The sequence below is a fragment of the Thalassophryne amazonica genome, chromosome 1 (genome assembly GCF_902500255.1).
Source record: "Thalassophryne amazonica chromosome 1, fThaAma1.1, whole genome shotgun sequence".
Taxonomy (NCBI): Eukaryota; Metazoa; Chordata; class Actinopteri; order Batrachoidiformes; family Batrachoididae; genus Thalassophryne; species Thalassophryne amazonica.
This window is the reverse complement of record NC_047103.1, coordinates 36,618,503-36,631,680: the sequence shown is the minus strand read 5'-3', so window position 1 is coordinate 36,631,680 and position 13,178 is coordinate 36,618,503. Positions and strand designations below refer to the sequence as shown.

Below are 13,178 nucleotides of genomic sequence, written 5' to 3'. Positions count from 1 at the left end.
TCAGCCACGTTCTGAGAGCAAATGCGTCATCAGCTATGAAATTATTTTATATAATGTGGTGTCTAGCGGGACAAAGTGGGATGCATTGACATGATGAATTGCGCAGCTGTGCAGGATCAAAATCGTACCAGTCAGACTCCCCTCCTGCCACTGTCCCCGGAGCGAGTCACGCCTGGTGGTGCCGGGCGCTTGACACCAGAAGCGAGAGCCCGCTTGGGGGTCGCTTCCCCACCTCACTAGGTGTAGTGACCCCCCCAGGAGTGGTGTTACTCCACGAAGTGCATTCAAACCGTATAATGCATGGCTTTGAGTTGTTTAATCCACTTATACCATGGTCCCACACGTTGAGCTAACACACAGATATTTAAGTTAACTTTTTTTCGTGTTGTTCTTTCCCGTTTTAAATCTTGCCCAGTTCATCTGATGTTAAATCTTTATGCCGTTGCTTTTGCTGTTCTTCTCGTTTGCTCTCCTCCTCTTCCCATTCTTCAAATGTTTTTATTTTGGCAAAAAATATTAAAATTCACTTGGAAATCCATGTTTTATCACATTTGTCATTCACCTGTCAAAACACAGCTGATCTGCGCCAACTGATTTGTGCATTGCTATGGTGATGACCAGAGCGGAGTGACTTAACTCGCCAAACTACGTGTGCGTATACACGAAAATAGTGCATGCCAGTTAGATATGGAATTCTCGCTGACCATGGTGTGTGTGTGTATATGTTTATTTATTTTGCGGAGATGGGGTTTGCGATCCAAGATTTCCTGAAGTAATTGATCTGTAAACTGACATCCGTAAACTACTTAAACTGAAAGGAAAATATACATCATGAATGACATTCACGTTTTGCGACTTACATTTTGTGAGACCTGCGATCACCTTTTGTGGGATAGATATTTTATTCACGTATTGCAGCAAAATGAGCAGTTCCTCAATATTTACTGTTTGCGTAAATTTTCATTGATTTGTGGATAATTCACGATTTGCAGCAGATTCACGTTTTGGGGTCAACTCATCTCACACTCTTAGGAGGAATTTTGGGAAACGTACAATTCCTTGCTATAGCTTGGTAATACACATATTGTACAAGATTGACACATTTTGGCAGAGTTATGGCCCTTGATTAACAAACCTAGATACTGCCAGTTTCATGAGTTTGTGTCTGCATTCTGAAATCAACTATCACATACCTTGAAATGTTATCACAATGTAGCAAGCACTTGTGCCAAAGCAGTATTTGTCCAGGGGGGAGCATTGTGCTCTTGGAGCACTCTTGTTTTATTTATTTACAAAATAAAATCATCTTTATACATATCTCAGGGTAACCATCTCAACCCGATTTTAGCCATCCCAGAGTCGACAAATTCTCAACAGGATGAAAAAATAATGAACAAACTGTAATTCTCTGGGGATGGCAGGAGCATGTGACAGTCTCATGAAATTGGTTTCAAGTAAAAATACACCAAATATAGGCTTGACTAAGTCTAAGATGATTAAATTGTCACTAATGGAGACGGTTTGTCAATATGTAAATGGTGTATATTGCCTTTTGATTTCATTTCAAACAAACCTAGAAAAAAATAATAAATGGCTGCATGTCACAGAATTATTACATATTTTGAATTTCAGATTACACCTTGCATACTATGTCATAACAGATGCTGTATGAAAAAAGAATAACGTTGTGGAAGAGACAAAAAAGTCAGTGAAAACACTTTAATATTTAGAACCACAAATAAACTTGACTCTTGGTTTGTTTATTTTTTTTTTGCCATTAAAATTGGTAATCACTTCTCAAAATACTCTCTCACTCTGAGTAATTTTATTTTACTTATTGTAACCCCCCCCCCCCCAAAAAAAAAAAACTGTTCACTGTTTGCTGTTCTGTACTCTTGGCAAAACAGTCTCTTTTGGGATAAATAAAGTTGATCTTATCTTAAAATAACATAACTTCCCAAGGCCAGGGCTTCTCAAAGTCTGGACACTAATTAGGCCTACATCTGGACTGGCAGCCTCTTAATTTATCACACGACGCTCTCCCATCACACGTTTGGTCATCTGTTCCCACTTAGCCTAAATGTTAAACATTATTTTCTCTAGCACTTTTTTTTTTTTTTTTAAGACTGAAATTAACCTCATTACTTGTTCAGGAAATTCGATGAGCTAATCTGAGCCACTGGTCTCTTCTGTCAGGAAATTGACGTGGCGATTCGGAAGGAAGTCGAGGAGGCTGCACAGTTTGCTACATCTGATCCAGAGCCGCCACTGGAGGATCTATGCAACCACATTTTCTCCAACAACCAGCCGCTGGAGGTCCGTGGGACACACCCATGGGCCCAACTGCAGTCTGTCAGCTAGATACTCAAAAACTGCCAAATGTTATATACACATTCAAAGGTTGACTCATCACAAAGAGCCTCATTCCACGACACCAAGACCGTGACATTTTAAGAAACTCTCACAAACCTTCAACGTCCCTGTCTGGCTCTCATCAGCATTCTGCACTTTTGGGCATGCAGCTTTGTGACAGAAGATGTCAGCATTATATATTTAGTCTTTTATATGTTTACAAAGTTTAATTTGTATTAATGTTTGTCAGCATTGAACTATTATCACTATACATCGATGCCAGAAATTATTAAAAATGTCTGTTGGTTGAGGAGGGTAACTGTACAGGACCTGTGAAGCATCCTTGGGGTGAGTTATTGTGATTTAGTGCTCAAAAAATGGGAAAAGCTATTCTGCATTTTTTTTGCCAGATAACTACCTATTTGATTATATTTTTTTTAATTTGTATTTTGTTTTGGATTTTAAGCTTTCACAAGTTCGGGGGCAGGAGCAGAGTTTACCAAAAACATATTCAAGATGCACTTTATTGCTTAGTTCAAACTAATTACAGGAAGATGTTAGAGGTAGAAAATGCTCCTCAAAGTGAAATGAGGAAAGTCCAATTTAGCAGAGGTGCGTAGTGAGAAGACTGAGCAGTGTTGCCTTATGCTTTATGGCCATTTTAGGAAAGTTTGTATAATTCTCTGGCTGCTACATGTAATGACGCTCCAAACGTTCAAGAGTAGTTTCTATACTGGAACAGTTTGTGAAAATCAGTGGGGAAAATGGTCAGCTGGAGTTACATCCATCTTGTGCATTCAATTTAAATCGTAAAATGTGCTGTTAATCGCCATAAATGTGTACAGATGTAAAACTTGAATATTTAGGTGCACGTTAAGATGTGAACAGAAATGTATGATTAATTTTGTTTTCTGTTGTAAAATGCATATTAAAAAACGAATTTACAATTGCTTATAGACGCTAGGTGTCACTGTTGTACGGTAAGTAATCCAGCCCACATAAAGCTGCGCATTAATCATAATATTTCGCACCCATCTTAATTTATTTCTGGAAAGTTAAATCTATTTGCATTAAGATTTAAAACTTACAATCAAAAAAAGGTTCAGTTTCTGAAATTAGAAACTTTCTTGAATATTGAAGGAAGTTGATCAAAGGTGGTGCCACCTAGAATCGCTGCAATCTCATGGCCACGTTAGCCGATTGGAGCATCCTCGTGTGTGTGTGTGTGTGTGTGTGTGTGTGTGTGTGTGTGTGTGTGTGTGTGTGTGTGTGTGTGCGTGTGTGTGTACACGTGCGTGTATCTGCGTGCGTGTGTGTGTGTGTATACACGTGCGTGTATCTGCGTGCGTGCGTGTGTGTGTATACACGTGCGTGTATCTGCGTGCGTGCGTGTGTGTGTGTGTATACACGTGCGTGTATCTGCGTGCGTGCGTGTGTGTGTGTGTATACACGTGCGTGTATCTGCACGCGCTGTACAGGCACGTGGAAGTTGGATCGGCAAACGCATTAAATGACAAATGGTAAACTAAACATATATTAAAAGAATGAGCTTGGCTTGTGAGGAATGCTCGCTCCAAAAAATTGAATGGCTGGTTGGAATTTATGAACCCTTAAGTTTTTCCATTAAAAATAAGTTGGGGAGGGGGGGGTCCCAGACATCACAACAGAAACAGTTCAAAGGTTTGATACCATTTTGTTATATCCATTGTTTTAAAGATCTTAATTGATTTGTGTCCGCGTGGACCTAAGTAAAACTGGAAGTCATAATGACAAAAAAAATTGTCAAGGTGTAATTAACTTAAAGATGTAATTAATACACCTGTTGTGTGTGTGTGTGGTGGGGGGGTTGTGGGCAAAAATGGCGCTGATGTAAATCATAATTGGGCTACTTGGGAAAAAAATCAAAATTGAACTTGCAAGTATGGAATTGTGACTTTTCAAGCAAACCTTGTAACTCAACTTTTAGAAGTGTGGTTTATGAGAAACAGTCAATATTTTGTCTTTTACGTATTTGCTTAAATCAACATTAGCTGAATTTGTATAAAACTTTATCCTTCCATACTCACCAGTGTTGCTGTTGACGGCACTTTTTTGTCAACGTGTGTTTTTGGACGCAAATGACCCCAAACCTCTGCTGAAATATGGTTTTTTTTTATTATTATTATTGCCTCAGAATCCCGCCTATTCCAGTGACGTCATCGTGACGCAACAGTCTGACGGACAGGTAAGGTGACACCGGCCGCCATATTGGGAAACAACGGAAGTGAGCGAGCGAGCGAGCGAGCTCGAGAAAGAATGGGAGATGTGTTTGTTGAGTCAGTTTCCGAAAAAGGGCGTCCTCTTCGCTGCTTCTCTCATGTGCGTCTCCGCTGAGGAAGGGGCGGTCTCAGCGCCACAGCAAATCCGGAATTAGACGTTGCTCGTTCGGTTCCGCGGAGGTTCGGTTCGACTCGGAACAGGCTCGAACCTTAATTAGAAGAAGAAGAAGAAAAAAAAAAAGGGAAGAAGGCTGGAGAAAGGAGTTACAGTGTCGAGTGGAAGGAGGACAAGTCGGAACAGAAGAGAAGTAAAAGTATAGATAAGAAGGCAACGATGCCTCTGGCTCAGCTGGCAGATCCCTGGCAGAAGATGGCACTGGGGGGGACGACTGGAGAGGTGAGCGGAACACACACAGTTTGTCAAACTGACTGAAAACTCACTTCAAATGCGACAAGAGAAGCATGTAAGAAAACTACGGAAATATGCAGTAATAAATTGAGACTTTAAAGCCACTTTTTACATCACTAGTTGAGGCTGCAGCCCATTCGGTATAAAATGCATTACACTATAAAATGCATTGTACTAGAAAGCAGGATTGCCTACATTCTTTTCTGTGAATTGCCGAATACGAATCTGGGTGGAGATCCGCAGGCTAAAAAATACACAGTGTTGCGTTAAAGTACATTATATTTTGTACAAAATTAGCATTTGAAATCAAAAACAAAATTTCAATATAATAAAAAAATCTATGCAACCTCTCCCTGTTGTGTTTTATTAACGTGGAAACTGTAGAAAATATACGTTTTCCACGCGAGGTGGTTTGGAAAATTAAGTTGAAACCACCTGTATTGTCTGTCTTTGTAATGAAAAATGAAAATTTAATCTAAAAAAAACTGACAGAAATGACAACACATAGTAATAAATCAGGTGGTTGGTGTGACAGAGGAAGATACAGAGGACAGGGTGAGATGGAAACGTTTGATCTGTTGCGACCCCTAACGGGAACAGCCGAAAGACGAAGAAGAAGGATACCGTGTTTACAGCATGCTCCCAGACAGACCTTGCATTTCTTCAATAATGTGATGGCAAAACAAGGCCTCCTCTAGATGATTTTTTTCTGACTTTTTCTGAGCCCACTAGATGGCAATGTTAATTCCAAAAAGGGTTCCAAGGAAACTGAGGTGCATATATCCCTAGGGCTGCAACAAACGATTATTTGGATCATCGATTAAGCTGATGGGGTTTCGACACGATTAATCGAATTAGCGGGGAATTTTTTAAAAATGTGCCAGGGAAACAATTTTTCTCTCCTTCCATCACTTTAACAACAGAACATTATTTGAAAACTTAAAATACTTGAAAATCAACAAATTGTCAAATGTCCCTTGGCTGTTGAAATATAAAATAATAAATAATAAAACAGTTTATAATAAAGAACAAAAATAATTATTTCAAATGGCATTGCTTTATCAAAGTGCTGAGTTGCCATAAAACAACATTGAAGCATATAAATGTTATAAAATATATGGTGAAAAAAGAGGTATTTTTATTGCTGCAAATGAGCAATTAGCATAACCAGTTAACCATAAAACCTAAATCAAAAACTGTAGCCTGACTTATATGTGCAACGTTCTCTGTATAACGTGTAAACTGTGGTCATTTCACAATGACACATGTGACTCATCCCACATATTCTCTCTCTCTCAGCAAACTTTGGAAACATGAAGGCTTTCAACTGTAAAATAAAGCTTATAAATGAATTTCTGGAGCTCGTTTTATGTAAAGACTTTGACGCAGTTTTTTTCCGCTGCAGCACTGCTCGGCTCTCTGTCTGCGGGGTGGGGGGGGGGGAGCAGCCAGTTGTGTGAGAAGAATTTGAATGTTTTAAACCAAAATAAATAAATAAATAAATAAATGCCACTTGTCCGGTTGGACAACTATTTACAGCTATTACTTGTCTGATCACATTTTACACTTGTCCCGGACAATCGGACAAGCGTTATTGTCGATGGTCTGACTTTGACAACATTAATAAAAAACTGTCGGTGCTGTTACTGTTTTCTTTTTCTCTCACTCTGCCCCTCACCTCACTGCTCTGGGAGGCGTACAGACAGCCTGAGCCTGACTAGCTTCATATCACTGCCTGACTTGTCATACTGAGACGTTATGACTGCTTAAACAAAAATAAAGATTTTTTAACTTGCCCAGACACTGAGCTCTCCCCTTCCTCATTGATGACTCCGACATGCTTTCGTTTGAGATGCATCATTACCGTCGTACTCCCGTGCCATGCGAGGTCCGACTTGCAAATGTTGCAGTTAACAAATGTCTTTGCGTTAACGTAAAGTGCTCCCACACTTTTGAAGTCTTGACTTTCTTCTGTCTACTTGCTTCTGCCATATTCTAAGTGTGTAGTTCTTCTACGAAACAGCGTCTGATCTGCTCTGTGCACTGGTCGCTTCTGGCGCCATAATCGCTCGACACAACGCATCGATGACGCAATGTGTTGCCAACGCCTTTCGTAATCGAATTTAATCGATTTTATCGATTCGTTGTTGCAGCCCTATATATCGCATAAACTCAGCAGCGTGCCACAATTTCTACTTATGAAATTGTTGTCAGATATGGAACTACAGCAAGCCTTGAAAGACTGCTGTTGGTGCGGAAATAAATACCTCTTTTGCTGTAAATGTCATGCTAGGAAATGTGACTGGCCAAATCAAAGAAAACACAGCCCAAATGGGTGACCTTGCTATAAAGTCATGGCAAATTACCAGCCATGATGATAGTAATGAGTTAATTCTCTGAGCAGGAAAATGTAAAACTGTCCATCCTTACCACCTTTTGTAGACAGTCATCAGATTAAGATGACATGCAGTGAGGATGACATGAATAGACGGATGACCATTAAGTTTCATGCACAAGAACAATCAAAACAACTTTTTTTGCCAACGCAACATCAGACTGCCACCTCGACCTTCACATCAGCATCAGATAACAAGTTAAGCTGCGAACTGTGGAGATAAATATGATGCCCACTATACAGGCAGCTATAGGGAAAATAAGTATGTTCTTCACAGTGCTAGGGTTTAATTTTTGTGAAATTTATAAAAAGTTTGGAAATTTGAACAATATTCCTGCTTGCTTTAAGAAATGAAGACTGTTCTTAATGAGGAACAGGAGGCGGTACCACTGGAACCGCATGATTCAGGAAGTGTTTATGTCTGTGTGTTTCTACTTCCTATATGAGGTGTCACAAATACTGTGTCTGTGTGCAACTTTGTAGGCATTGTGTGAATAGTCTGATCTGATTCATGATTGGCTGAAGGATTTAAAAAACAGATTCACACATTTTTTTTGTTCTCCTGACAAGTTCATTCCTGCTTCCCCACACTGCCTTTTCACACCTGTATCAACCAAACAGGAACATGCCGACTGACACTAAGTGAAAATGACCTTTGTCCTCTGTGTTACGCCTCTGAGTCTTTTAAGTGTGTATGATGGCTGAGGAGTGAGTGTTTTGTACTAGCTTTTTCTAGGCCAACACAGCACCAAAAAAAAACCACCCTCCAAAAACCCCCTCTCCCACATACAAAAGAACAAGTCGTTAAGTTGTTTCACGGGGAAAAGATGCTTCTGTAGGATGTTTGACCTGAAGACATTTTCTTTGACTCAGTGCACAGTGGTTGCACTTGTCCAGAGAAATACGCAAACAAAGAGGAATGAACACGGGAAGATGGCTCAAGCATTCCCAGATGAAAGAGGTGGACAGAAGCCATGTATTCCTCTGAGGCTACATTTACATTTTAGGCACACACACACACAAAGATACAAATATAGGTTGAAACTCAGGAAACTGTATTGTTGGTTACTTTGTGTATATAATTACTTGGACAGGTGGAGACAGCATTATTTTATTGATGTTAAGCACACAGAGTGACACATCACAAAAGCAATGAGAGCACCGCGGTTGTAGTGCGCAAACCTCTGCCAACAATAGTTTCCAATTCTACAGATTTTTAGGGTACCCTGGAAATTTTTTTTAAGATCATAGTCCTGTCAGAACTGACTTTTCATAAGGTAAATTAGATGTGGTCAAATGTCAGGAGTATGTATTTTTGTAAAATGTACACCAAATGGGCTTTCCAATATTAAATTCCAACATCCACAAAATCCACAATGGGTCATTCCGTGTCAGTTCAACGGAGAATCTGCTGACACGTCTTGGATTTACATGAAACTTTGTGAAGTGATTGGGACATATAAAATACAACCAGAACTCAAATATTTTTGCCAGTGGACTCCTAATTAGTGAAATAGGCGCTAACAAACTTTTTGACTAATTAGCATGTAGTTCCGAATTCAAATAGCTATAACTTAGAAACTATAGCACCTACAGAGTTGGTTCTGGTGTCATTTAAGGTCTTGCCTAGCTCTACAAGTCTGTGTTGAAACCTGTCTTCTGAAATCCACCACAAAAATGTTGTAACCAATTATAAACTTCAAATGCAAATTCCAAAAAAGTCACCTTCAATTTTTTTTTAAATTTCTACTAGAGGTACCTTAAGATGTATTAATTCGTCCCTGAAAGTTTTGTGATGGGCACTCTAACAGTTTTAGAGCAGTGAGTAATAATATATTGAATATCTACTTGAAAATTAGCATTCGCGAATGTATTTTACATGTACAGTGTACTCTCACACTGGGTTAATGCTGAATAATTACTAAATTCAGCTAAGATATTTTCATGGGTCACCATCTAATCAGTACTGTTGCTCCAGCTAGACAGGAAGATTCCATGAAGGTGAACAACATTTCAATACTATCTTATGTGTTTGTACAAAGAAAAGAGTTGCATGTTGATCAGCTCAAATATATCGTTAAATTATTTTGAGGTACTACCAGTACAGGAAACAGTGATTAAGGATAGACAATATTAAAACAGGATCAGGAAACTAGCGCTAGTCAAAGAAAGTGGTTACTATTTTTCAATGTTTCATGAATGCCTTTCCAATTTGAAATGAACAACCAGGCCTGTTGACAAAATGTGAACTAAATTCCATTTTCTGCAAGTCTGAGAAAGCTGTGCATTAAAGATATCTCATGTTGATCCTCTTTATATATATATATATATATATATATATATATATATATATATAATAACACACACAGTAGTGTTCAGAATAATAGTAGTGCTGTGTGATTAAAAAGATTAATCCAGGTTTGAGTATATTTCTTATTGTTACATGGGAAACAAGGTACCAGTAGATTCTCACAAATCCAACAAGACCAAGCATTCATGATATGCACACTCTTAAGGCTATGAAATTGGGCTATTAGTAAAAAAAAAAAGGGCAGAAAAGGGGGTGTTCACAATAATAGTAGTGTGGCATTCAGTCAGTGAGTTTGTCAATTTTGTGGAACAAACAGGTGTGAATCACGTGTCCCCTATGTAAGGATGAAGCCAGCACCTGTTGAACATGCTTTTCTCTTTGAAAGCCTGAGGAAAATGGGACATTCAAGACATTGTTCAGAAGAACAGTGTAGTTTGATTAAAAATTGATTGGAGAGGGGAAAACTTATACGCAGGTGCAAAAAATTATAGGCTGTTCATCTACAGTGATCTCCACTGCTTTAAAATGGACAAACAAACCAGAGATGCGTGGAAGAAAATGGAAAACAACCATCAAAATGGATAGAAGAATAACCAGAATGGCAAAGGCTCACCCATTGATCAGCTCCAGAATGATCAAAGACAGTCTGGAGTTACCTGTAAGTGCTGTGACAGTTAGAAGATGCCTGTGTGAAGCTAATTTATTTGCCAGAATTCCCCGCAAAGTCTCTCTGTTAAATAAAAGACATGTGCAGAAGAGGTTACAATTTGCAAAAGAATACATCAACTGGCCTAAAGAGAAATGGAGGAATATTTTGTGGACTGATGAGAGTAAAATTGTTCTTTTTGGGTCCATGTTTCTCCTACTATGGTGTTGGGCCATGCCAGGTATCATGGATCAGTTTGGATATGTCAGAATACTTGAAGAGGTCATGTTGCCTTATGCTGAAGAGGATATGCCCTTGAAATGGGTGTTTCAACAAGACAATGACCCAAAGCACACTAGTAAATGAGCAAAATCTTGGTTCCAAACAAACAAAATTAATGCCTCGCAGATGTGAAGAAATTATGAAAAACTGTGGTTATACAACTAAATACTAGACACATATTTCTGTGTCTAAATCTAGACACAGAAATATGAATGTCATTTCATGTCATCTGCCAGGATCCTTCTACGTGTAGTTTGCATGTTCTTCCCATGTCTGTGTGGGTTCCCTCTGGGTGCTCCAGTTTCCTCCCACTTCCAAAGACATGCAGGTTAGATTTATTGGAATTTTTAAACTGACTGTAGGAGTGTGTGCGAGTGTGAATGTGTTTGTCTGTCTATATGTGACCCTGCAATAGACTGTCATCCTGTCCAGGGTGTACCCTGCCTCACTCCCTATGATTAGTGGATAGGCTCTGACAGCCCCCCACCCAGTGATCCTTGATTGGAGTAAGTGGGTATAGAAAATGGATATGTGAATGATGTATTTTGGAAGTGCTGTTAGCAGCACAACTGGGGCGGCACGGTGGGTTAGTGGTTAACACTGTTACCTCACAGCAAGAAGGTCCTTTCTTTGTGCCGTTTGCTTGGGTTTCCTCTGAGTGCTCTGGCTTCCTCCCACTCCACAGGACATTCAGGTTAGGTGAATTGGTGACTCTAAATTGACTGTAGTGAGTGCATGTGAATGTTTATCTATATGTGGCCCTGCAATAAACTGGTATCCTGTCTTTGCCTGTCACGATAACAAATTTTGCCACTGATATGACACAGCATAGCCATACAAGTACACCCTTTCAAACTTTTTTTTTCAATTGTGTTGAATGGCTGCATCTCTTTATGAGTAACAGTGTATGTGTGCACCATTTTGCACTGTGTTGTTTATATTTGCATTGTCAGGCAAATTCATCCTTAGCAACAAACTGTAAGGGGATTGTGGGGGGGTCTCTCTGTATCGGTCTGCAGTTTTTGTTAACAGGTGAGAAAACTGGATGGGATGATCATGTCTGAGGTGCATTTTGAGTTTGGTTGTAGTGGCAGTTTTTGTTGCCACTGTTTTCAAGTAAAGTTGACATACCGGCTTGTTCGCTTTGGGTTCTCCTTGCTCATTCAACTTTAGTCCGAAATTTTCCCACACTCTAGCTGTGGAATTGGACTTTGATCCAAGTCCATGTACTCCGCAAAACTTTCTGGATGGAAACTTCCTGATATAATTGTGCAGTTGACTCTGCTGGATGTTTATATTGATTATTGTGGCAGGCTTAGTAGTGGAGCAGATATGTGGATGAATCTTGACTTTGACAATAAAAGCATAAAATTTGGCACAGTGTTCGAGCATACCCTAAAGATAATTTTTTGGCTATAGGGACATCACAGAGGTGGTCAGTTTCCAAAATAGCCGCAACGTGTTGTTTTATTAGAAGCTCAGGCTCTAGACCACCAAAAGTCTTAATCCCGGTGCCTAATCATACAATTTTAAGGATGAGGAATGCAGTGGTACTATTTATATCCCCAAACAATGAGTCAGGACGGGATATTATGGTTTTTCGTTGACTGCCTTCGAGTCTGCCACTGCAGAGTTTTCACATTAATGCGTTAAAAATTTCATCCGATACTTTTCAAATTATCTGGAAACATTCATGGCCTACTGAGGCTGAAGTCTACTGATTTTGGTGACCCTAGGACCTTCCCTCTAGCTCCACCATTATGTCAAACATTTGAATTAGGATTAGTGTATCTTCAAAAGCTTTCATCTAAATCAGTGAAATCTAATGGGTTTTTTTTTTTGTTTGTTTGTTTTTAATGACAACAAAAAAGAGATCACACAGCTACAGTGAATGCTGAAATGCAATGCTAGCTCTGAAAACACAACTGCAGTGGCATATTGACAACAAAAAAGAGGTTACAGTTATAGTTAAATGCAATGTTAGTTCTGAAAACACAAGCTGGCAACTTAAGCTGAAAACTTAAGCTCTGCCTTGAAATATTTGTACTTTCCACTGTATCCCTTCTTGCATCCACAGCAGAGGAGTTCACCATAGGCCCTTGTAGCATCTGGTGATACAAGAAGTTCAGCTATGGTCTTGCATCCTGCCCACTGATCTGTATATAACACTGGATAGCTCACTGGCCAATATTTTTAAAGCAAATCGCATGTTCCGTTCCTGAACGGTCTTTTCTATTGACTTTTAGCCAGGCACATGCAATTTTATTCTTTGTGATTTTGCCAAAAAATGCCTTCATGAACATCTATAAACTACACACATCGCCAGTTTAAAGGCTGTGGATGAACATTTCACTTGTGAGTATGACTGAAATAGAAAGTAATGAATTTGAAGAGTTCTATCCCTTATTCCAGCATATAGGCATAGATGATGATGATGATAATAATAATAAATGGTGGGGCTTGTGTGTAGCCAGATGTTGAGTTTTGTGTTGGAAGAAATTTTTTAAGATATGGTCTAGTTGTGC

The 13,178-nt window shown here is 39.3% G+C and overlaps 2 protein-coding genes across 6 annotated transcripts in view; both read left to right on the top strand.

Moving 5' to 3' along the window:
• The window catches only part of LOC117508330 (pyruvate dehydrogenase E1 component subunit alpha, mitochondrial-like), a 41,133-nt gene extending 37,825 nt beyond the window's left edge, over window positions 1–3,308 (top strand). For all 3 annotated transcript variants that reach the window (XM_034168083.1, XM_034168080.1, XM_034168070.1), the window contains one exon: window positions 2,197–3,308. In XM_034168083.1, coding sequence (XP_034023974.1) covers window positions 2,197–2,361 — 165 coding nt within the window. In that variant the 3' untranslated portion in view covers window positions 2,362–3,308. The remainder of the gene's footprint in view (window positions 1–2,196) is intronic.
• A 1,299-nt stretch (window positions 3,309–4,607) lies between these two features.
• The window catches only part of LOC117508307 (ribosomal protein S6 kinase alpha-3), a 166,082-nt gene continuing 157,511 nt past the window's right edge, over window positions 4,608–13,178 (top strand). For all 3 annotated transcript variants that reach the window (XM_034168034.1, XM_034168045.1, XM_034168025.1), the window contains exon 1: window positions 4,608–5,007. In XM_034168034.1, the coding sequence (XP_034023925.1) occupies window positions 4,945–5,007 (63 nt within the window). In that variant the 5' untranslated portion in view covers window positions 4,608–4,944. The remainder of the gene's footprint in view (window positions 5,008–13,178) is intronic.